The 23307-nt window shown below is 35.6% G+C and overlaps 4 protein-coding genes and 6 non-coding genes across 11 annotated transcripts; 7 read left to right on the plus strand and 3 right to left on the minus strand.

The window, feature by feature from the left end:
• Positions 1–1313: 1313 nt before the first annotated feature.
• On the minus strand, positions 1314–1459 carry C03C11.7. Its single transcript, NR_050468.1, has one exon. It is a non-coding gene; the product is annotated as an Unclassified non-coding RNA C03C11.7 (non-coding RNA).
• Positions 1314–1534, plus strand: C03C11.6. Its single transcript, NR_050467.1, has one exon. It is a non-coding gene; the product is annotated as an Unclassified non-coding RNA C03C11.6 (non-coding RNA).
• Positions 1535–5522: 3988 nt separating this feature from the next.
• On the plus strand, positions 5523–5543 carry 21ur-9589. Its single transcript, NR_050469.1, has one exon.
• Positions 5524–5544, plus strand: 21ur-11603. Its single transcript, NR_050470.1, has one exon.
• Positions 5545–11504: 5960 nt separating this feature from the next.
• On the plus strand, positions 11505–11709 carry C03C11.5. The gene has a single exon (NR_050472.1). It is a non-coding gene; the product is annotated as an Unclassified non-coding RNA C03C11.5 (non-coding RNA).
• On the minus strand, positions 11505–11836 carry C03C11.8. The gene has a single exon (NR_050471.1). It is a non-coding gene; the product is annotated as an Unclassified non-coding RNA C03C11.8 (non-coding RNA).
• Positions 11837–14546: 2710 nt separating this feature from the next.
• C03C11.1 (Collagen triple helix repeat protein) lies at positions 14547–15495 on the plus strand. Its single transcript, NM_001392923.1, has 4 exons — positions 14547–14582; positions 14732–15142; positions 15196–15327; positions 15373–15495. The coding sequence occupies exons 2-4, from the start codon at positions 14740–14742 to the stop codon at positions 15435–15437; spliced, it is 600 nt and encodes a 199-aa protein (NP_001379184.1). The 5' UTR covers positions 14547–14582; positions 14732–14739; the 3' UTR covers positions 15438–15495.
• Positions 15496–16764: 1269 nt separating this feature from the next.
• fog-3 (Anti-proliferative protein domain-containing protein) lies at positions 16765–18121 on the plus strand. Its single transcript, NM_060245.6, has 8 exons — positions 16765–16849; positions 16900–16981; positions 17040–17141; positions 17191–17293; positions 17346–17470; positions 17528–17616; positions 17666–17754; positions 17799–18121. Exons 1-8 carry the CDS (start codon positions 16778–16780, stop codon positions 17926–17928), a joined length of 792 nt encoding a protein of 263 aa, NP_492646.1. The 5' UTR covers positions 16765–16777; the 3' UTR covers positions 17929–18121.
• A 1521-nt stretch (positions 18122–19642) lies between these two features.
• F10G8.1 (Protein-tyrosine phosphatase) lies at positions 19643–21090 on the plus strand. 2 transcript variants are annotated; one of them, NM_001264348.3, is made up of 6 exons: positions 19643–19718; positions 19768–19874; positions 19968–20423; positions 20473–20648; positions 20700–20856; positions 20904–21090. In NM_001264348.3, exons 1-6 carry the CDS (start codon positions 19706–19708, stop codon positions 21033–21035), a joined length of 1041 nt encoding a protein of 346 aa, NP_001251277.1. In that variant the 5' UTR covers positions 19643–19705; the 3' UTR covers positions 21036–21090. The 2 variants fall into 2 exon arrangements, with proteins under 2 accessions (NP_001251277.1, NP_001380118.1); NM_001392924.1 differs by having other exon boundaries at positions 19656–19718; positions 20466–20648; positions 20904–21085.
• Positions 21091–21701: 611 nt separating this feature from the next.
• F10G8.2 (Protein kinase domain-containing protein) lies at positions 21702–22872 on the minus strand (the record flags this gene model as incomplete). The annotated part of the gene is made up of 4 exons (NM_060247.3): positions 22613–22872; positions 22278–22566; positions 21911–22035; positions 21702–21856 (listed from the first exon to the last, which is right to left on the minus strand). Exons 1-4 carry the CDS (start codon positions 22761–22763, stop codon positions 21702–21704), a joined length of 720 nt encoding a protein of 239 aa, NP_492648.2. The 5' UTR covers positions 22764–22872.
• Between the last annotated feature and the right edge of the window lie 435 nt (positions 22873–23307).

Below are 23307 nucleotides of genomic sequence, written 5' to 3' on the forward strand. Positions count from 1 at the left end.
GAGAAATAGAGCGAGAAGTTCTTGTAGATATTAGAGAGAGGGGCCACACACACCACAAAAATTCCTTGGGTCTTTTTGAAAAATCTAATGGGTAACACATGTTTGTTCGTGTTGGAGAAGAGCCGGAACAAAAGTGAACTCGTTCTTTTTTTGCACTGGTCGGGTGGCAGACATTATGGTTTCATATCGCATCAATTAGCAAGGAAGGGGTGGATGAAGATGCCGAGAAGAAAAGGAAAACAACTGCTTAGAAGTTTTTTTTTAATCGACGAAATGATTTACATCGAATGAGAAAAGAGCACAAGAGGAGAAGGCAATTGTGGCAGAGAAGTGCAATTTTATGAAGGGGATCTAATCGAAATTGACACGGGTGGAAATCAATTGTCAAATCACTCAAAAACATTCGAACGAAATTGCGAGTAGTTTATAAAAGTTCAAGTGGAGAAATGTCAGGATATTAGAGTTCTTATTTGAAATCTGAAGTTCTATCGGATTCACAAAAATACATGATTCATTTGAAAGCCAATGAAAAATGTGATGCGTCTGGGAGGCCTCTCATTGTAGGATTAAAAAAAAAGTATTTGTTCATCAAAATCCTTTCAAATTGCTCTTAAATAACGGATAATATGTAATTGTACAAAAAATAATTTTTTTCTGTTAGTCTATTTGAGTGAATTTCGAAAAGTGCAAAAAATGTTAAATGCAAAAACGCACAACTGGCCAAGATATGGGTCGAGACTATTTAAAGATTTTTAAAATGTTTTTTTTTTACTTTTTAAGAAGAAATTTTTTTTACTTACAGGTAGGCTATTCAAATAGGGTTGGTTTGTAATGCAATAAGTGTCAAAATTAAGCCTCGCCCAAACTTGGCTTTTTCAATATTTCAGTTCAAATTTTATTGTACACAATTTTCAGTTAAAAAATTTAACGATTGATATGTATCAGAATTGGAAAACTATTTAATTTCTGAGATGATGTAAAGTTGCTCTATTGCTTGCACAAGATCTTGGCACAGCGCCAAGCTTGCATGCCCTTTGAGTGTCGGCTCGGCTACTCAGTGATAAGATTTCTGACTTTTTGGACAATGATTGGCAGACTTACTCACCAACCACGTAGATAGTTTAATTTTGTTTCAGAAAAGACTGGTTGAAATCAAAACCGATAAAATGAAGTCGAATGAAATGAAATGCAAAATTATAAATCCCATCTATTAAATTAACATATCAAATCAAAAAACAATTTTAATGATATAAATGAAAAGGACAAACAGTTAAAACAAGAGGTGAACATAAAAATCATATGATGAGGGATGGGGAAATGAGACACAAGACCAGATTACATCAATTACCGTAATCCGTTCTGAACTTTGCGCTATATCAATTAGACAAACTCGGGGGCTCTAGAACACGGAGAGATCATGGAGTGCGGCAAGACGCAGGAACGTCCGGGCAGCCGATTTTTGTGTGTTTCACAGTGTTTCAAACAGTGTCTTTTCGGTTGTCAATTGAGCGAGAAGAGAGTAGATGTAGATGCGCAATTTAAGGCAAACATTTGGATGGAAACGAGGAGCACAGTGAGCGGGGTGGGGAGATGATATTTTGCGCCCACTTGGATGACTTGTTCTCTCCCTCAATCTATTGCTATCTCTCTTGTTAAGCAATACGGTAATCATCGTCAATGATTTTGTGTCGTATCTGCCTTAACAAACACTCTGAATCTCTTCTATTAACTCAATATTTCACAAGATGTCTCTTGATAATAATCGACAAGTTTACACGGAAAACGAGGAGACACATTCAACCAACTTAAACGAGTGAAGTACAGATTAAGATTTCAATTAGTCCAAATTTATATACTTTTGATATTAAAATTTTTAAAAATATTCATTAAAAAGTAAAGTGTTGCACACTTACATGATATTTGCATACCATATTGCCTCTATTAGCAGTGCACCTTAACTGACAGCTCGTATCTCGGTTGTCTTGTAGTTTTAATTTTTTTTTCGAGTTGTTATGTTTCATTTACTAAAGTAACTGAAAGTTTATGATAAAATGTAGGGAAACATTTGAACTTTTGTGTAATTATTTCAAATTTGGCTTGAAAGAAGAACTCCAAAATAACAACGTCAGGGTGCGCGAAAAACCTCCAAATTTGACGAAAATTCGACTTTATAATTGAAAATTTATGTTAAAATGTTGAAAAAGTTTTGAAAAACTGAAAATAGGCTTGAAAGATGTAAATTGTAATCAAACAGTGCTCCAGATTTCTATAACTTTTTCAATCGAAAAGTTTGACACAACAACTGAAAAACACAGTTGTAAGCATTGAGTTTAATACCTAGTACACCGATTAGAACTAACTTTTATATAAATTTGAAAATGCTCGTGTCAAATAAGTTTAAAATAATACATATACTAAACAGTTATCTGGATGTGCTAGAAGTTTGAAGACTGGATGAAAAAATAATTAGATTTAAGTCGAAACACTTATTTATATTTCCAGCTCAACAATTACAATCTCTTAATTTTCTGGTGCAAAATCAGTCCGAGCAACGGGTAAAACAAGCCGAAGTTCGAAGACAGTTCTAAACAAACTCTCAAAAGTTCTTCCAAAACTGAGCGCCAAAATGAACAATTGGGCATTCGAATAAAAATGAAAAGTTGGAAATGGTTTGGTAGTATTGGAGTAAAGTGTGTCTGACCAATCAAGCCGCATATTAAGGCCACGCCTACTTTTGGGAAGCAGCCTCCTGGCTTCACTTCTAAAGATGGAAATTGAGAATTGGAAAGGCGCAGAGAAATGAGAGAAAGTTGGAGATAGAGAGAAATGAAAAGAGAGGAAGAGAAGACGATTACGATAGAAATGAGGTGGAGTCTAAAAGGAATGGAAAAGGGAAGAATATGAGCATGTTGCAATTTGAATTTCAGTCAATTATAGGTTAATCTAAAATGAAAATACAAAAATATGCATATTGAAAATATATCCTGAAAAAAATCTTTAACATCTTAAGATTTTTGTTTAAAAAAACAAATAGGCTGAAAATTGAAACAGCAAACAATGTCAGATATCAATTATGATAAATTTCTAGATTTTAGAATTTGCAAAACAAATTTGCAAAACAAAACATACATAGGGTTTTAGAGAATTCAAACACTGAAATTTTGCATCTATTCTTTCGTTTTCAAATTGACAAAAACTAAGACCGATTTAAATTTGTTTGATCAGAAAACTTACAAAAAAAGCCTAGAGAAACAACCGATTTGGAAAGTTTGTCCCAGAATCTGCTTTAATGAATAAACCCCCGTTTGTCGGCCTTTTTCAAAAATATTTTCACAGATTTTTTCAGGCTTTAATCTGATATCTCTGTAGTATTTTGCAGGATGCCAACTAGAGTATTCCAGGTAAATCAATTACGAACAGCAGAAATTTCTCGAATCAATATCTTTGCAATATGTACTTTTTGAACATTTTAAAACAAGTTTTTAAGATATCAAAATTATTCAGAGTTTTTAAAATAGTTCTTAAAGACAATTGTCCTTCGAATTTTTTACGGAATATCTAGAATCTGAACAACGAGAATATATGGCTAATAAATGAACAAATAATAAAGTAGTGACCTAATGAAAGTGTCTCTTGGAATGTTGTGCATGTAATCCTAGACTCATATCAACGGTGTGGCTATCATTATCTTTCCTCTTTTCATTTCACCTCATTCATTCATTTCATTTTTTTTCGTGCTCACAGCCGATGATCGGGCACCCATCGACCTGACACGAGATATGTCCGAACACTTTTTCTCTTTCTCTGAGGAGTGGGGAGGTACTCACTTCTCATTTTCTCTTCATATCATTTATCACTTATCTTTTTTCGATCCGTGGGGAGAAGCTAAGACTACCTTGATGAGAGCAAGATGTGAGAGTGATGGAAGGCGATTCGATAAAAATATATAAAGATTTTGTGGATGTGATTTTGTATAGATGAAGGAATAAGATTGATTGACATTCATTTAGTTGTTTGGAAAGAATTCAATGAGAAAACTTGGTTTCTTTTTTAATGAATCATAGTGTAAAAATGAAGGTTTGACGCTCCTAGATATCAGCTACAGTATCCTAAAAAGTAACATTAATCGGAGGAATTCACCAATTTACCATTTCAAAATTCAAATTGAAGAAAGCATATGTAAATTCAAAAATGGAGATTTCTCTAATTTTCAGATTTTTCTGCCAGGCATTCAGGCATATCTACCGGCCTACGCGCCAGCCTACTTTCCGAAATTTGGGGTGAAGTCGGTTGATTGGTGTTTATTTTTAATTTGGAATAATACGTTCAAAATTCAAACGAAAAATACTGTTCACTGGTACTTTAAAAGTAGGCATGACTGTAGGCACAAAGCAGGCAGGCATTACCGTGCCTACGTAGAAGACCTGAAAAAAAACAACATTCCGAATTGTTCCATAATAAAAAATTATATAAAACTCCCCGCCTAAAAATACCAATTTTGAAACAATGTCAAAAGTTCCAAAAAGTGCAGAAATAAGAGTTAACACCCTGAGGTGTGGTCGTGACATGAGTCCCCCACACGAGAAAAATGAGAAATCGAGAGAATTGACAAAGTGGTGTCAAGAATAAAAGAGAGGGAGAGAGAGAGAGTGTGGAGAGCAAGTGTTTTGTGGTCGAAACACGAAAAGAATGGTCCCCATGTTGTTTTTGTTTTTGTTTGATGCGAGAGATCGACAGGTGCTGATGGACATAATTGGATGAAGGAAGAAGGGGAGAAAAGACCAAGAGGAGGAGGTAATCGGTGTGGAACAAGAGAAGAAGCTTCAATTCTACAGAAGCCTATGTCAAGTCAAGAGAGCTTCCAGGGACTTCAGATGGTTTGGAATACGACGAGAGATCCCATGGTAAGTTTGGAGGAAAATTTTAATTTTTAAAATCTTAATTACATTGCTACTAGTAGAGACGTAACGAAGATTTACAGGCACGTTGAGGTAGGCACGTACGCCTGAAAACATGCCTGTCTATCGTGTGATAATTACTTTAGCTGTCGCATTTTATTGAATACAGGCTATTGAATAAACGTTTTTATAACGTTTAAAAGTCTGAAAATATTTCAAGTAAAAGTGATAAATCCTAAACTTTCAAAGCCTCTTAGCTATCTACAGCCGAAAGTTCGGAATTTCATTGTTTAGCTGCCCGAGGATTCACTTAAACATGCTGAAATCTTGCTTTTAAATATTCATAAGAAGAATAAGAAGAGGCGAAAAGTACTCGTATCCTTTTCGTTCTCAAATTTCAATCATCATCCTCATTCCCATGAATCTTCAGAATTCACTCATCTCACCTACAGTATCCCCGTGCCTCCTCCTCAATCGGATTGTCTCTTCAGAAGATAATTGAGTGGGTGAGACTGACTCCGTGGAGCAGGAGGAGGCAATGCGGAGGTACTTCATAAATTAATCAATAAAACAAAATATTGTTTCTGTGACTCGTTTTGAGGAGGAGGAGTGAAGTGAATACAATTGAAGGAAAAGATGATGAGGGAAGAGGGATGGGTAATTAGTATGTTGTTATAGAGCATAAGTCAGCTGCCTCCTATCCGAAAGAACAAGAGAAATTGTCCATATTGTTCAATTCAGAGATGAGCACAAAAAGAATGAGTTGAGCCCTCCTACCAATTATCCGTCCGGTGAGCAATAACATGAGTTGGATACGGTGAAAGTTGGAAAAGTCGAAATAAAATGTTCAATGTTTTCTCACTTTTTCTGAATGGGAAACCTGCCCGAATTTGATCTTCTAGAAGTACGGAAAATCTCAATGTAAATCATCTGAAAATAAAATATTTTAGAGCATAAATTTACCGCAATTTCTGGAGTTCAATGGAATGGAATATAGTAGAATTTAAAAAGATTTGAAAAAAAAGTTTTAGGACTACAAACAGGTGTATATATCAGGGCTGTGCGGCAAATCTCAAAATTTGCCGAGCTCGGCAAATTTGGCAAATCTCTTTTTTCAATATTTGCCGAGCACGGCAAATTCGGCAAATTCGGCAAATTCGGCAAATTTGCCGTGCTTAACAAACTCGGAAAAATTTGATATTTTTTATGTTTTTTGGAGCACCAAAACTACTGAATTCTTAACACACATCTGGTTTCTGAATAAGTTCCGCGTAGTATGTCTGTTTAAGCATCAAAATAGCTCAATTTTGTGTCATTTTACTAAATTTTTGGCTAAAAAATCAATAGTTTTAGTCAAAATTGTACTGTCAAATTTTTGATGTGTGCGGCAAATTTCGAAATTTGCCGAGCTCGGCAAATTCGGCAAATCTACTTTTTTGAAATTTGCCGTGCTCGGCAAATTCGGCAAATTTGCCGAGCTCGGCAAACGGCGAATTCGGAAAATTCGGCAAATTTGCCGCACACCCCTGGTATATATATTATTTACTATATATAAAGCGCTTATTCCGTTTGTCCATAGTTCGTAGTCTATGTAGTCTTTGTAGTCTGTGACGTTTTGGCTTCTGGAAGGATAGTGAGTTGGGCTTAGTGTAGGGATATAGTCGGGGTACTGTAGTGGTACAATAGTGGTACGGTAGGAGTACTGTATGATTACGGTAGTTTCAGAAAAAGTAGTTTTCAGCTCCAGAAGTCGGGGGCCGTGCCGGAGGTGCGGTCCACGGCTGGTATATATATATATATATATATAGAATAAGTTTTTCGTTTATTTTCAAAATAAAAATTATTAAATTTGAGTGCTTCGGAAGATATCAAATGCTTCAAGACAATTAGAGGTTCAGAAGTTCATGAAATTGCTTGAAAATGCGAGTGGGAGACATTATTACAATGACCTATTAATAAAATGAGTAATTCACAGAGGTTTGTGTTCAAAAAGTTGAATCAGAGACAAAGAGAGACAAGGAGAGACAAAGAATATGAAACAAACTGAACATAAACGGTATCTTGAAACGTTTTGATTAGATGAAGAAATTTGAAAGTTATTTGGATGTTTAGAGATGTTTAAAGGCAGTTCGATCTTTTGGTAGTTTAATTTTCAGATGATTTAATCACGATGTATTGAAATGCCTCCGAAAAATGATAAACGTTAAGTAATCTGTCGAGGCGCGAGGAGGCCAATGGGGTGCGCCCTCTAAACGCCCTTTTTTCGAATTTTTACGAAAGTAGCTCTTGAGCACAATCCAACGCGTATTACAGTTATAATGGAATCAAAAACTTGACACCTTTCCACGTCATAAATCAATTTAGCGTGTCATATCTATCTCCTCATATCTCCCCCTTTCAACTCAACTTCTTCCCTCTCTAATCACTCATCACTCATCAATATTTCTCTGTAAACTCTCTCACAGTTCACACACTATTTCACGGATTCATAACCTTTTCATCAGTTTTTGCAGATTCAGAAAGGGGAGAAGCTCATCATAAATACCTCTCCAATATCTTTTCTGTCTTCATATTACACCCATCATCATCATTTCGAGGTTTTTGCCCAGTTTTTCACTTTGACAAAATAATGGAAGTCTTTCTCGATGTATTAGGCATTTGGCGGCAGAATGGGGATTTGGGGGAAAATGGTTAAAAAAGAGAAAAAGACACATCAAAATTTGAAGACGATTACCGTATGACACTTTAATCGGTGTTCGTTTCTACATGGAAAAAACTTCAAAAGAAACTGGTATGTAATAGGTAATGATGGTAAATTGAAAATATGTTTTACCAGAAGTCAAACACAAGAAGAAAAACGGAGGAAGAAAAGTTATTAAATTGAGAAGACGAGTGTCTATAATTGGCCACCACTACAAAAGAGTGTCTCCTGCTTGTGTTGATGAAATCATTTTGACCCGTTTTGTAAACGATCTGCCCATTAATTGTTTTATTATGAAAAGAAAATGAGGGGAAGAATGAAGATGTTCGAGAATTAAAAAGCTATGATAAGGGTCATCAATTGGTTTTTGGAATTGGTATGAAGAATTTCTTCTGCCAAGAGATTACTTTTAATGAAAATCACACATATTTGTAGGGGCTGAAATGCTTTTCAAAACATTAAAAATTAAATAGTCTTGAAAAAGTTTTAGCTGCAGTGGAACACTTCTCAATCCGAAAAATCTCAATCTGTAATTTTTTGAGTCTGTTTTTACGGTATACTTGGAGCTCGTTAACTTGCTCAAAATGTGAAATTTAGCATGAATAACATTTTAAGGGTAAAAATTCATTTTGGAAGTTTTTGGAAAAAACTACCATTTTTATTTCGAAAAAAATCGAATGTCTGAAAATCATCAAACGGAAATTTGACATGGAGATGCAATTTTCTAAGATTTTATTTCAATGATAGGTCTTAAAATTTTGGGTGAAAAGTGTGATGAATTAAAACAAATTCTCAAAACTTTATAGACCGTTTATATTGAAATTTTTTTTGGCCGAGAAAATATCTGCCTGCCTGATCACTAACTTCAACACTAACTATAATACGTTCCACGTGTCCCAATTTGAAGTTTCTTTTGCTGAAAACCTGTCTTATCTAAATTTTCTTGCAAAATCCTAAATTTCCAGAAGTATTCCTTGAGAGAAACTAAACTACCGGCGGTAATATCAAAGAGAAAATGTCAAGTAAGAAGGTAATAAAGAGTAATCACTTTGACCAATTAGTACTTTCAAAAAATGGCGAATGGCAATGAAATTGAAGACTAAAATATTGAAGAATTCTGATAAAATGACAAGAAGGAGAGGAGAGAAGATTTTATGAGGACTTGGATGGTAGGTGAAGAAAAGTGTGACGGGATTGGTTTTTAGAGGAAATTTTTTTTTCGTGTTTTCAGAGAAAATGAAAATATTGAAAAATAATGATAATCTAAAGAAGCAGAAAATTTTTATTATTTTTTTCTGAAACTTTTTTCTTTGAAAATTTCAGATATTTATCAAAAAAAAAATTCTTGAAAACACAGAACATCGGAAAATTTTTTTTCGAACATTCAAAAATCGAAAAACAAAAACTTGAAGTTTTTCAAACTTTCAGAAAAAAAACCGGCATCCTTGCCACATATGTTCTATATTCTGGGTAAACCTACAGTAACCTCTACATTCGACTACTTTCTAGAACGCTTAATCATGAAGTCCTCCGAATTAAAAATACAATTTCAATAGCAAGATCATCGATAAATAACAAATCTGGTAACGGATTGCCTACTACAATATATATTGGTGGTAGGTGCACTATTTATTGACGATGTTCTTCTCGCTGTTGATTATAGGAGAGAGCAAATAAAAGTTAGATTGGAAGAAGGAGGAGGTAAGACGATCTCGAGCTTGCGCACAGACACAAATCAACAATTACTTGTTCACTCGAAAGAGAGAGGCATTGAAAAATGATGATGCTTCTGATGATGACTGTATAAATCAGAGATGAAATGAATAAGATCAGATTTCAATTCGGTGTTCTTTTTGCGGGAGAAAGTTCATTTCAATCAGAAAGTTGGACTTTTGGGTTACTTGAGAAATGATCTAAAATGGTTGGATAGATATTTCACCAAATGGAGGCGTTATGAGGGCAGCTTTCACCCGCCTACCTTACTCGCCTTCCTCGCGCCTAACCTTCTGGTGAGAGGCCATGCGAGAAGCCAAGTTTTATATTTTTCTGGAGAGGAAGCATGAAAGGCACATTGCATTTTTCAAGTTATTTTAAAGTTCGAGAAAGCTGAAAAAAATCAAAAAAAAAGTTATAGACGTTCTGCTAAAGTACGGAGAAACTTTATCAAAAATTGGTTGAAGTTGTCTACAGCTAGATAAAATAATCAGCAAAAACAACCTATAGAAACTTGGTCGGCAGTTGTGATTCTCATGATTTCTCAGATTTTTTCTGGTCTAACTAAAGCATAATTCCCTCTATTACTAACAACTTGTAAGTGTTCTGAATTCAACGGCAATCAATCAAAACTACAAGAAAACACGCGGTAAAATGGAAAGAAGTAATAAATCAAATTTCATTGAGTCTTCTTCCTACTTGCAAAGAGTGCCATTACCTATCCATTTCTGTCACCTTCTCATCAACGAATTCCGATATAATGCCAATTGAAAAGAGAGTCAATTAGAGATACAAAGAATCGGATAAGCAATTAAAATGAAACATTTGACATACGAAGACATTTCTACGGAAACAGCATCTTCAGATTTTATCGAAGATTTTTTTGGTATTCGGATAGGTAGGTATCAAACCTATACTTTTTTTGAAAATCAGTATGAATATTGAGTTTGAAGAGGTCGGATTAACTAAAAATAACTTTAGACTTGGTTCCCGAGATTTTTCTGGATGGAACCTAAGTTTCTTGCATAAAACTGCCCCGAATCTCGACAATGAAATAAGTAAATATTTTGAAAATAATATGTTTTGTCTCCTCTACATCATCAAAATAATCCCGAAGGCATTGTTGAGCCCCCGGTCTATTTTGTCGGAAGATTCATTTATAAACATTTTAATTTCGACCTACATACTTGAGAAGACACACTCGCACAAAAGGGAGTGAAATGGGGAGAGTTTGTATGAGAAATGAGTAAAATATTTGAAATGGGGGAAGAAGATGGAGGGAGATTGATTGATAGCAAATTTCATTTTTGAAACTAAAATCAAAATTTGAATCTTTGGATACTTGCTTTCTTAGTCATAATATCCAAAAAAAATTTAAATATTATTTCTCAATTTGAAGATATATTTTTAATTTTCAGAAATGATTTGGGAATTCATAAAGCTAAGAATTCATGGAAGGCGCACTCTCTTAGGAGCTTGCCTGCGTATCGCCTATCTTCTGCATTTGGTGTGACCGTTGGTGTTTGAAATATCACTGTTGATGTATTACTAGGAAGAAATATTGAATCTCTCGATTACCGAAATATTTGTCTCACCGGCCTTGAACATCCTCTTTAAGCCCTCGGCTGCAAAAATTAAAAGTGATACAGACTCCCTGTGACAATTTTCCTGTGCAAATCGGATCTGCAAGATCTCTAATTTACATAGCAATGGAAATACCATGTCGGCCAAGTGCACAATTAATTTAAATGCTACAACAAAGTAACATCCAGCGTTGATGAGCTACATTATCCTAGATAAATTCAGGAGCAACAGTTGTCAAAATTGTTACATAGAGTTGGATGAGCTCCATTTTTTTGATAGTCCCATTTCGTAAATTGGGTACGCCGCCACAGGAGATGTAGCTAAACATTTTCCAAAAAATTGGAAAAGCCTTCTGAAGAGCTGCAGAAGTTTGTTAAGAAGCTTTAATAAATAAAGGTGAAAAAAGTGGGGGAGAGTTTGACTATGAACTATGACCATGAAGATATTTAGACGGTTTTGACAAGTAACAGAAAATATATCGGTCTTTACCTGAACATATAGCAACGTAGAAGCCAGTTACCGGGTCTTCCAAACTACAAATTCCCATCTACAGTAATTCCGAGGGTTCATCAATTTCTTGAGAGCTGCATACAACCAAATCTCGGACTAACACAAACCATAGAAAAAATATAAAAGTGATAAAGAATGGGGTGGCTCCGCCGGGGGCCTTCGGTGTCGGAGCGGTCCACCGGGGGCCCACAAGACGAATCTTTCCAAGACAGGCAGACAGAGAGAGACAGAGAGAGAGAGGGACGTGCCCGAAACGGGGGAAAAAAGAAGTTAAAACTCTGGTGAAAGAGAAAAGAGGAAGGAGCTTCTCACCCCCTTTCCAACCCCCCCACCAGCACCACCCCACGAATATGCGACTCTAGATGTAATTTATCATATGAGGCTCAAATCTGCTGAATTTGCTTTTCTTTCCGCCCTCCTGCCCCTTCCTTTTCTAACCCACATTGGTCGTTTTGGTTGTCTTTTCTCTTTTCTTCGTTCCATTTCCCCCCAACAACTATATATTTGGGACAGAATGAGCCACCACCGGGACGGGAGAGAGTAGAAAATAATACGAAGACGAACGAGTTAGAATCAGAAATTCTTTCTCTCTCTCTCAGTTTTCTTGTAGTTTCGAGCCTTTAATCACAAAATGAATGGCCATGGTTACGGTAGCCTCAAAAGTCAACAAGATGATTAAAGTACCAAGTCTGAAAATACTGGCTTGAAGAAAATCAGTCATGAGGCAGGCGTGTAGGTGGGCATGATTATCAAAAATAGGCAGGCATAAGGCGCCTGAAGACATGCCCATCTATTTTTTGCCCTTTTTATTAAAATCTGATTTTTATAGAATATCCAAGGCTGACAGTCAAAACAACTAGACACACATTTTTTTCCAATCGGTCTCTCTAATTTCTTCAATTCTGAAATCTTATTAGGTTTCCAAGGCTTAGAAGAACCAAAATCAGACAAAGCAATGAAGAAAAATGTGAGAATTGCATTCATTCGGTCCATTTCATTTCAATTTTATTTTCTTCTCATCCTCCCGAAAAAGGGCATAATGGGTCAAATGAAAGGCGAGCAATAAAAATTCAAGTGTTGGAGGTTTTGGTGATGGTGGTGAGATGATGAATAAATAAGAAAAACATGTGAAAAGTGGTGTGATTTTTAACAAATCATCTTCTTTTTAGGAGCAGGGTATTAGATGTGACGAGCATGTGTCGATTTACGGAGCTTGTGTACTCTGCGAGGAGAAATGTGATTTTTGCAGAAACTGTTACATTTTTGGTTAAAATACTTCTTTTTTCAAAGAAAAAAAATTGCGAAAATGGTCTAAAACGACGCGGTTTTTCACCAAAAATAAATGAAGACTTCTCCTCGAGGAGTATAGAAATTTAGAAATTCACTTTTGAAGGCTGAATCTACCGTAGGTCTCTTTTTTCCCCCGGTTAAAATAATCAAAACTTTTTTTGAAATTTTCCAGGGAAGAGTGGAAGTTGTATCTCAAAAGTTTCAGTTTTTCAAATATAAAAAAGAGTTGAAGTAATGAATGATTGAGGTCGGCACAGGAAAAAGCAAAAAGTTAGAAAGAAGAATCGCTTGAAATCTGATCTCATATCTTTCATATTTATCAATCAATGTGTGGCTCATCATCATCATCGCCCTTCTTATCATGATCTCTTCCTGCATGGGCTCTCATCATATCAGAAATATTATTTTCTCTCTTTCGGAGGACCGCCTGTCTTTTGGCCACTCGTTTTCTCTCTCTACACTATTTTCAAGAGTTCGTCATGATATATGAAAAATGATGATTTAGTGGCAGATTGAAAGAAATTGGTTGGATGGAACGGGACACATTGTTTTGCAAACTTTTGGAAAGTTTTTATGATAAATCAGTTCCATTTCAATATTGTATTGAAAAATCGGAAATGAAAGTACAGTACATCCGGGTATCCTTCTTAATTAGACAAAAATTTCAGTAAAAAAACTAATTTGTCATTGTAGATAATATTTTAACAAATAGTATGCAATTATTTATAATACTTACAAATAGAAACACTATAAATTATATATATAAACCCTCTATGCGTATGCAAAATCCCCCCTAATAACTATATAACTGACCCAAAAAGTTATATTTCGAGAATATATTAAATTCGGGTGATACAAAAATATTAGCCAAAAAAAACCACAAAAAAATTTGCGGAAACTTAAATATTTTTAGAAGTATGCCAATTAATATTCGAATAAAAAATACTTAGAATTGTGTAAATTATAACAATTTAGAACATTGTAAAATTAACAATCTATGTTAAAGAGCACTACTACCAAAAAAATAGAGCTGTTCGTGAATAGTACAACGAGATGAAAACAGTGTAATTGAATTAAAATGACACGAATATGTACACTTTTGAAAAAAAAAACAATAGACTTATCTATTTCGAACTTTGTGACAGGCACGAGCCAAATTGTTTTTTAGTGATAGAATTGAGAGTCTGTGAAATTATAAACTTTAATTTCCAAGGGGGTGCAAACAGCAGAGGCAAATATTTTGAAAAATGAAGAAAAAATACAGAAAAATTTTATAAATGCTATATAACATTTGTTCTCAATTCAGTCGATCATCAATATCTTCATTTTTGAATTCATTTGAAATTCCTCAAATTTCAATAGTCTCGTTTAAACTGCTCACAAATTCCTATTTCTAGATTCACTTGTTCTTTCACAATTGTATTTTGCCATTGACAACGAGAAAAACGATTCCAAGGAATTTGAGATGTTTTCATTACAATTTGATCATTCAAGTCTTAGAAAACGGATCTTTGAGATTTTGAATTTATATGGAATTTTCAGAATTTTGCTCAAAATCAAAAGATGCACAACTGAACGCGTTTCTTAAATTTTTGAATACCTGAGAGTTCACCTTAAATGCACACAAACCGGGAAAGGCTGGAAAAAATGCTGCCTACCTACGTGCCTACTCTGTGCCTTTATTCCTACCTCCCACGTTCAATCATTTTGCCTGCATGATGTATCTCTTAGCGTCTAACATATTCCAACTTTCAAAAATATTTTTCCAAAATTCACATGAAAGTATTTACTCAAATTATGAAAAGAAACACGTGAAAGTCTCAATTTAGAAACTTATTTGTTTGATTAATTTATTCTGACTTTTATTCAGCGACCTTGTGTATTCGGTGAGTTTTCTCTTTAGCTTTTTCTGGGGAAGATTCGCATGTAGGCATAAAGACCTTCAGAGACTCATGATCCTCAGGAGTCTGGTAAAAATGTCCGGCTTGCTTCAGATTGCTCTTTATCTGGAAATACGCAACTAATTTGTTTTCAGAGAGAAACATGGCAGAAAACTTTGACACACTTCTACAACTTGCTCATCTTGGTTACAGTACGCTTGCACCCATTGCTCTTGCTGGATACGTCATTGCACAATGTGGAGGAAAGAAGAAGGCTGGTGGATCATCGAATGGTGGAGGTGGAGCTAAGACTGGAGGTGGTGGTGCAACTGGTGATGATGGAAAAAGTGATAAGAAAGACAAGTCATCCAATGATCCAAAACCAGAGGGAGGTCCAAAGGCTCCAAGTGATAAGAATGCTGTCGCAGGAACACACGATCCAAATTATCAAACTCTTGCTGGAGTCGATGGAAATGTATTCCAAGAGAAAGGAAAAGCTCCTGCTGCTGCTGGTGGTGCTTCCCCTACGGCTGGTGCTCCAAAGCCTGGAGGTCCTGGAATGGCTGGTGAGTTTCATTGGATATTCAGATCTAGCTACGTACTAAAAATCGAATTTCAGCCACCCATGATCCCAATTACCAAACACTTGCTGGAATTGGAAACGATTGTTTCGACAAGAAAGACGGTGCAAAACCAGCTGCTGGTGGTGCTTCTCCAGGTGCTCCAAAAGCCGGTGGTCCTGGAATGGCTGGTTTGTTTTTTAGTTCACAGATTCTTGTTATAATCTAACTTTTAGCTACTCATGATCCGAACTATCAGACACTGGCTGGAATTGGAAACGATTGCTTCCAGAAGAAGTGAGGTCAACTCGAGCAAACTATCCTCAAAATCTTGTCTTCAAAATAAAATTTTTCAGTTGAATTTATTTATCATTGTGTTCGTACTTGGTATTTTCCAGATTTTTCTGAATCGAATCTGTAATAATCGGAGGTTTTGCGAAGACAAGGGCAATATGAACTATTTATATTTTTCACGTTTCTGGCCCGGTTCGAAGCTGATTCGCTGATGCTTCACAACAAAAACCTTCTCAAAAGGTACAATTTTTGCTCCAAATTTGCCAACGTTTCCGAGTAACATGTTGAAAATTAACTTACTTGATGAGATGAACATTTTCGTCTCTTATAATATCAAACTTTTTCGTTAATAAAGGTACATCTAGGTACTTAATTTTGGTTATTTTTGGTTACCTATTCGCTTTAGATGTACGATGTGAGATGTAGGTCAACGAAATTATTTGAAAATGTTAATTCTGTTTTCTCCTAATTGACGTAAAACTGATTTCTTGTCAAAGGTTTTTCAATTTTCCAGAATATATTAGAAAATTAGAGATTAATCAGACATAATAAAATGTAAAATATCGTCATATATAGTGTACACGAGCGTAAGTTATGAAAATTATCATAGACGTCTCGTAATAGAGGAATTATGGAAAGTGTAATTTTAAAAAAAGTTTAATATATAAAACGAAACTCAACTCTATAAAGTCAGAAAATCTCAAGAATGTGCGAATGCTCATTTTCATCATGGGTGGTCTTTCGTACAAGAACTGCCTAAAATTTTAAATTATTGTATAATTTGATTTTTCGAGTTATCGGTGTTTTCCTGTGATTCATGATTCTGAATTTCTCAAATAAATCTTACTGTAAACCGTCTCACCAATTTCTTCGTGGGTGGTCATCAGGGTACTGTAGTTTCTGAATTGTGTGATGCTGGTGCGTAGCTCAAGTTTACTTCATGGGCGGCCTATTCTTTTCGAATTTGCTTCATTATCATATTTTTAGCATATCTTCCTCGATTTCCATTAAATTTACAATTAATTCAATGGTTTCTTCTTCGAATACTTTTTATAAGTTACTTTTTCGTTAACATTTATTGAAAAAGAAGTACATTTTTCAATTATCTTTGTTGGTGGTCCTCGGTTTTGTCATGGGTGGTATTTACACTCTTCGCTCGCTCAATTTTACGTTCGCAATGCATAGATGAAATTTTTTAAACCGATATTGAGTTGATTTTGTCAGTATTTATGAACTCTTTTATTAAAATTAGAAGCTCGCACTTTCGTTTTCGTCGTGGGTGGTCTCATATTTATTGTTTTATTGTTTAATTTGTATCTCTCACTATAATTAAATTTTCAGGAGAAAATGTATACCGAAGTCCGCGAGCTCGTCAATTTTGTGTGCAGATACTTATTTGGACATATTCCAAGAAGACCGGTAATTTGAAACAATTTTTTGATGGTTTAGAGTTAATTTATATTTTCCAGGTCGGCATATTTGGCGCTGAACTTGGAAACTACCTCGTCTCACATTTCTCGTCTACCTGGGATGTTCATCATCCGAAAAATGGTAAGTTTTTTTGTTAAAACCTGAGAAATAGAACAAAAAATTATTTTTAAAATTCTAGGTGAGATGAAGCGAATGATTAACACAACCACTTCTTTATGCTTTGCAAGTTCTGCCGAAGAAGCTGGAGTCCCTCCGAGTGATGTTCTGCGTCTACTTCCAAGTTTGTAAAAATAAATAAATTGGTATTTTTCTAATTTTTTTTGTTTCAGCAAACATGATCATTTTTGCCAATCCGGGCCACGTCTTCGTTCGTTTATCGGAGAACGGAATCGAAACACCGATTTGGATTGGAGATGTGAACTGCGATGAGAAGTTGGATTTTATACAAGACAATATAAAAATACTTTAAATTTCATTTTTCCAGCTACCAATCAGTCCCCGAGTACGTGGTCAGAACCGCTGCAATCCGCGCGGAGCCTTGCTCGAATCTTGGAGCAGCTGGGAAATCGGTTCTTGTTGGAAAAAAGCCGCTTCTCACCAACGACAAAGGTGAATTTTTTTTTTTGAAAATTGAATCATCAAAACAATTTTGAAAATAAATTACAGCTGCTCTCGAAATGGTCAACACAATGTATTCTCCATTGGCGCGAGAGAAATGTGATGATATCAACGCAAATCTCTCTCATCTTCGGGAGGTATGCAAAAAATATTCAGATTCTAAATTTTATTTCATTTTTTTTTCAGATGTATCCATTCCGCTTCGTCTACAAGCCGTCATCTGCTCAAACCTTCAGTGGCGTTGAGTTCTCACAGACTCGTTTCGGATCTAGCAAGTTAGTTGGAATAAGTTATATGTAAACTGATAAAATGAATTCAGATCTCGTCCGGATCTTCAGACAATGGATGTCATCAAGTACCTCAGCTCTCAGCAAGTTTCGTCTTCGTCTTCGCCAAGCTTCACCTATTCAAGCATCAACGACCAAATGAGATATTCTCCCCGTTTTTAATTTCCCAGTATTAGAATCTCAATTATCATACCGTTTTCAAGTTAACCAAGTTTTATTTTTAGAATCTTTAGATTCCCACGAAAGCTTCATATCATGTACTATTGAATCGTGTTTTTATTATTTTTGTCAATTTATTTTTTATATTGTTCTTCAGTTTATTCCATTCAGGAATAAATAAGCCACAGTTTAAAAATATGGTTTTCATGAGATTTTCTAGCTAGGGAAATGTCCTCTGCGAGAAAGCAGACTGTGCGTTTTCTTCCAGGTGGCGACGTCAACATCAGCTCGGTGGTGTTGGATTCACAAAGGAATTTCCAGCCGAAAAGTTCTATAGAGATGCAATGTTTCTATAGAGATGCAATCTATAGAGATGCAAGAGATTTATGAAGGAACTTCCAATATTCAATTGAACACGCCAAATTAATTGATAATGAGAATAAATTGAGCAATTGATTGATCCGCCTTCCGTTGTATGCTTTTTGTAAATTTGAAAACGTATTGATAAATCTAAAAGTTGAACAATTTTGAATAAAATACGAGATTTTTACAGAAACCTGATGTAGGTGCACTTGTATCAACTTACTTAATTCAATCTCATACCGTACATCTCACCCCCACAGTTATATTTCTTATCACATATCGATGGAAACTTGATGAGACTGCTCCAACTGTATTCTGTACTCTCGGCAATTCGCCGCAACTTATCCACCAACTTTAGCAACTTTATAAATGACAAGTGCAGAAGTTGCTAACTTTGGGAAAAAAGTTGGATAAAGTTGGTCAAAGTAGGCTAATGTTGGATAAAGTTGGCTAATCTTGGCAGAACATAGGCAGCACGCGCGCACGTATTCTAACGATCCAGCTCCTAGGAGTTGGCATTCTTGACTGTTTCCTTTCTTTAATTTATTGATTAAAAAACTCCTTTTCTAGTTTCCCCAGACTTTTGACACTTCACATATCATCTTAGTTTTAGGGAGTAAACTCTGATAGCACTAATTGAGAAACTTGCAGTTCAAGAAACAAGATGTTTTTTTGGCCAAAACTATATACTGGAAAATATTTCATGAGCTTTCTTGCTCTTTTTTTATTTTCTCTCCAGTTTCAGCTGGCTTCTGAGACTTAGTTACTTACGACTTTCTTAACATAGTAGAAAGTGCACATCTAAAGTTGGTAAATAAGTTGCTAAAGTTCGTAGAAACGTTGCAAAACGATAAAGTTGGCGCTTAAGTTGTTAAAGTTGGTGTATAAGTTGCAACGAATTGCCGAGCTGCTATCGTCCAAACAAATCTCAAAAGTATCTGAATGTATCACTCGGTTCTCAACAAGTGTTTGCAATTGGTGTATACTCTGGTGATCAATCAGAAAACACAACTGAATACTTGGATCCCCAAATTGATCCTTCTCGTCTACTACAATTGAATATGAATTGAAAGTTTTTCTCATACATACATACATTTAAATAATTTTCTGTTTAATTTATTAAAACAAATTTTAAAATATCGTCGTCTTCTCGTCGTACATCGCAAGTTAACTGTACGAAATTACACCTTTAAATAATAATTAGTTCTTTTTCAAAGATGAAAGGTTTAAAAGTTTTCACCTCTACAATTTTATTTCGTGAAGAACGTGAAACCCTAAATACATGAGTTTTTGAAACGTATTTCACGTAGCCTCACCCCCTCCCTATAAAAGCAGTAGATTCATCAGTTTTTTCAATTATTACCGACTTTGGTAAATTATTGGTCGCAGTTCTTAACAACTTCGAAAGCAATTTAACATGTCGAAGATGAGTAAGTTACTATGAAAGTTCGAGTATGCCAATCATGTAAATTGTTTCAGAACGGCGTACAAATAAGCCTCGCGCTACAGAGAGTGCAAACAGCAGCACCAAATCGTCGGTGCTCGATGAACCAACACTGGTTGAGCGGAAACAACAAAAGAAACAGGTAAACTATTTTGATTTTTTTAAATATAAGGAGCCTCGCAGTACATCAAAAAAACTACCATACCATCTCCCATTAAATATAAATCTGTTTCAGATCTTGAAGTTCGTTCAGCGTACACTGGAAAAGATGCCACAAGGGCTTCGCGCCGAGTTCGTTGGGATGAGACGCTTCAACGATTTTGAGAAAATGAAAGCGTTCAAAGAAGCTCAAGAAGCTGGAAAGAACCGCTACAAAGACGTTGGATGCCTTGACAACAATCGTGTCAAACTGGAAGGACCATGGCCGCATGAATACATTCATGCGAACTACGTGGCAACTCCAACGAACCCGAAAAGATTCATCTGCACCCAGGCCCCATTGGAGAAGACTTGTGCCGACTTTTGGTACATGTGCTATCAAGACAAGGTCGAGTACATTTTTATGCTGTGCAACTTTCTGGAGAAAGGAGCAAAAAAGTGTTTCGAATACTTCCCGAGCAAGAAGGGTGATGTGATGGACTTTGACGAAGGTGGTCAGAAGATCTCAGTTAAATGCGAATCTTCGGTGACGGTAAGTTCTATTCTTTCTCAAGTTTGAATAGTTCATTGAAAGTTTTCATTATTCGTTCCGTGCTGATGCAAAGGCAAACGTCACTGCAACAGAGATTGTGATCGAAGGACCTGGCGAGAAAACTCGAAAGACCACTCATTATCACTGGAATGACTGGCCAGATCGCGGTGTTCCAGCTGCGGATATGGCTGTTCTTGAGCTTCTGGAGAATGCTAGACCATCAAAGTAAGTTGATGTCTGTGTATTGTGTCGAGATGCATTTTTATGTATTTTCAGAGGTCCTATCGTTGTCCATTGTTCTGCAGGTATTGGACGCACTGGCTCTGTTGTGATGTTGGAGTACATCATGGATCAACTGCTCGCAGGCCAGATCATTGATGATGGGGAAAAGATCTTGGTCAAAATTTGCGAGCAACGTAACAATTCAATCCAGGTTGTTTGCAGACTGTACATGCATTTTTACAGTTTTATTATTTTCAGACGGATGCCCAGTATCTGTTCGTGCATCAAGTCATTCTCAACTACTTCCGCAAAAAGAAATTGATGGACGAAAGCGGAGTTCAAGAGGCGTATGATGCTTTCCTCGAGCAATACAAGAAAGTTGTCGTCTGATTTGTAAAACACTGATCTTTTGTATTTTAAAGATGGATAAATAGTTCCCGAATCACATTGTTACATTTTTCAGAGATGAATTACCTTCCAAATTTTATTAGGGCAAGGTTCTAGCCTATATCCTTCATCATAACGGGATAAGTTACATAATGTCGTCACTGAATATTTAAAATTTGGCGCATTTTTTACTTTATGAAAATTTCGTTTTTAGAAATCCATGTCAATGTCCAATTTTGTCCTTTTAGCATTTCATCCAGTAGAGGCGCCTCTCACTCCCCTTTTCACTCTACCTTCCTTACCGGCGGCCTTGCACAGCCTACCGCATTTAAATGTCATTCTTGGTTATATATTCCTGTTTTCATTCTTATTTAGTTAGATTAGGCACATGGGCTTCGTGGTCTAAACGCTGAACAATCTCAATTCCCATGCGATTTCGCTTTACAATTAAAATACGAATGAGATTTTCAGTTATTTAAGTAAGGAGCCGGATTTTGCTTTTCCGTTGCTATCGTGTCAAATAAGAAAAACAGTATATTCTTCTTTTAATTCTCTTTTTTGGTATCTCAGGCAGTGTACCTGACTCCCAGTTCCGCAGTTCATAGCACTTGAAGAACGGATCGTCCTTTAATCCTTTAATTTTTAAATTTCTTTTTCTTTATTTTTCTATTATATATTTAAAAAATATTGCAAAACATAAATCTTCTTTATTAAGACATTTATCCCAATAAGCTCATGATGGCTGATTGATGTGCAAAGGAATGGAAGAGAAATAGGAGACCAAGAAATGAGAAAAATCAAAACTAGTACTCGTCTCTTTTGACCTGAAAATTACAGTATTTTATTTTGAGCGATTTGAAAACAATGAGAAAACGTACTGTTGGTCAGCCTTGGCGCGAAGTTCTTTATCAGAGAATGAAGTGATTGTGGCGATAGTGGTCGAGATTGTTTCATCTTCCCAATCCCAGTTTTCACGATCACGAAGTTGGCGTTCTTCTCTAGCCTGAAAGTTGGTGTTTAGTTTTTAATAAAAAAATGATTATTGTTCAGATTCTCGAATCACGCCTACCTCACATAAAATCATCTCTAAATATGAAACCTTTATAAAAACTTAGTATTTCTAATTAAAAATACTATTAGTTGCAGTTTTTAAATGAAAAATGGTATTGTGCCCAGCAGTTCTGCCTCAAGAACTTCTGAGTGTGAGTGTGCTTCACATTGTTATTTTGTCATTCACTACTGTACCTCCACAAGTAATTTGTTGATTTTCTTGTAATCAGGTGCAGATTGAAACGCATAACTGTCGACGATCGTGAATATTTTGTCGTATTGACTAGGAGTTTCGAAGAGAAATTGTGTACGACATGTATTACGTGATGCTTCTTTTGCTCTTTGAACCAAACTTCGTTCTGAACAATTATATATGGAAAGCAACTTACAGCAATCACAGCAATCTTGATATCATCATCTTGAGATAGGAATACGGTTCCATAGCCACCCTCGCCAAGAACCGGACCTAATTTGTACTTTTTGCCTGCAAAAAATTCTACAATGAGCATACTCTTACAATATAAATCTACCTGATTTGGTGACAATTTCATCTCCTTCTTTTGACTGTCGATCTTTTTCATGAGCCATTGGAGCAACTGCAGCTGCATTTCCAGCTGACGGTGTTCCGGTTAGATTACCATTTGGAGGAACCGATGACGGATTTGGTGGAGGATCGGCCATCAGAACAGTACGAGAAATTTGAGAAATATAAAGGAATGGAGAAAGTGAGTTGAAGTATTAAGAATGATATGTTTTCATCAGATTGACGTAGTGTATTTTTAAAAACTTTGGAGAAACTTTATTGGCATCACGTCAAAAAACTAAAATTTAAATTTGAAAGAGGGAACACGCAAAAATGTGCCCCCGTAGGAAACATCACAAAATTTTTCATCAACTTTCAAAATTACGAGAGAATGTGATTATTTCAGTACCACAAGAAAACATCGGATACAAATTCTAATTTTCAGTAATCTCTGACATTCCGTATCAAATTTCCTCCAACTAAATCGAATGTTTTCTCATAGTTTTGTGTTACATATATTGAGAGCTTTTCAATCATTCCTCATTCATATATAAAAAACTAGCATTTCTACTATTGTTTTCATTTGAAACAGTCGTCCAATATTTTCTCTAGTATTATAATTCTCACATAATCGTGTAAAAAGTTATTTTGGTTGTAGCTAGTCAAAAACACATGTAATTCAACGAATTGTTAACGAAAAAT

This window comes from Caenorhabditis elegans, chromosome I, assembly GCF_000002985.6.
Source record: "Caenorhabditis elegans chromosome I".
NCBI lineage: Eukaryota > Metazoa > Nematoda > Chromadorea > Rhabditida > Rhabditidae > Caenorhabditis > Caenorhabditis elegans.

Coding starts and splice junctions, on each gene's coding strand:
- C03C11.1 (NM_001392923.1), top strand. CDS start 14,740: ATGGCAGAAAACTTTGACACACTTCTACAACTTGCTCATCTTGGTTAC. Junction 15,143..15,195: donor TGGAGGTCCTGGAATGGCTG/GTGAGTTTCATT, acceptor ATCGAATTTCAG/CCACCCATGATCCCAATTAC. Junction 15,328..15,372: donor CGGTGGTCCTGGAATGGCTG/GTTTGTTTTTTA, acceptor TCTAACTTTTAG/CTACTCATGATCCGAACTAT.
- fog-3 (NM_060245.6), top strand. CDS start 16,778: ATGTATACCGAAGTCCGCGAGCTCGTCAATTTTGTGTGCAGATACTTA. Junction 17,471..17,527: donor GCTTCTCACCAACGACAAAG/GTGAATTTTTTT, acceptor AATAAATTACAG/CTGCTCTCGAAATGGTCAAC. Junction 17,617..17,665: donor ATCTCTCTCATCTTCGGGAG/GTATGCAAAAAA, acceptor TTTTTTTTTCAG/ATGTATCCATTCCGCTTCGT.
- F10G8.1 (NM_001264348.3), top strand. Junction 19,875..19,967: donor GGAAACAACAAAAGAAACAG/GTAAACTATTTT, acceptor AATCTGTTTCAG/ATCTTGAAGTTCGTTCAGCG. Junction 20,857..20,903: donor AACGTAACAATTCAATCCAG/GTTGTTTGCAGA, acceptor TATTATTTTCAG/ACGGATGCCCAGTATCTGTT.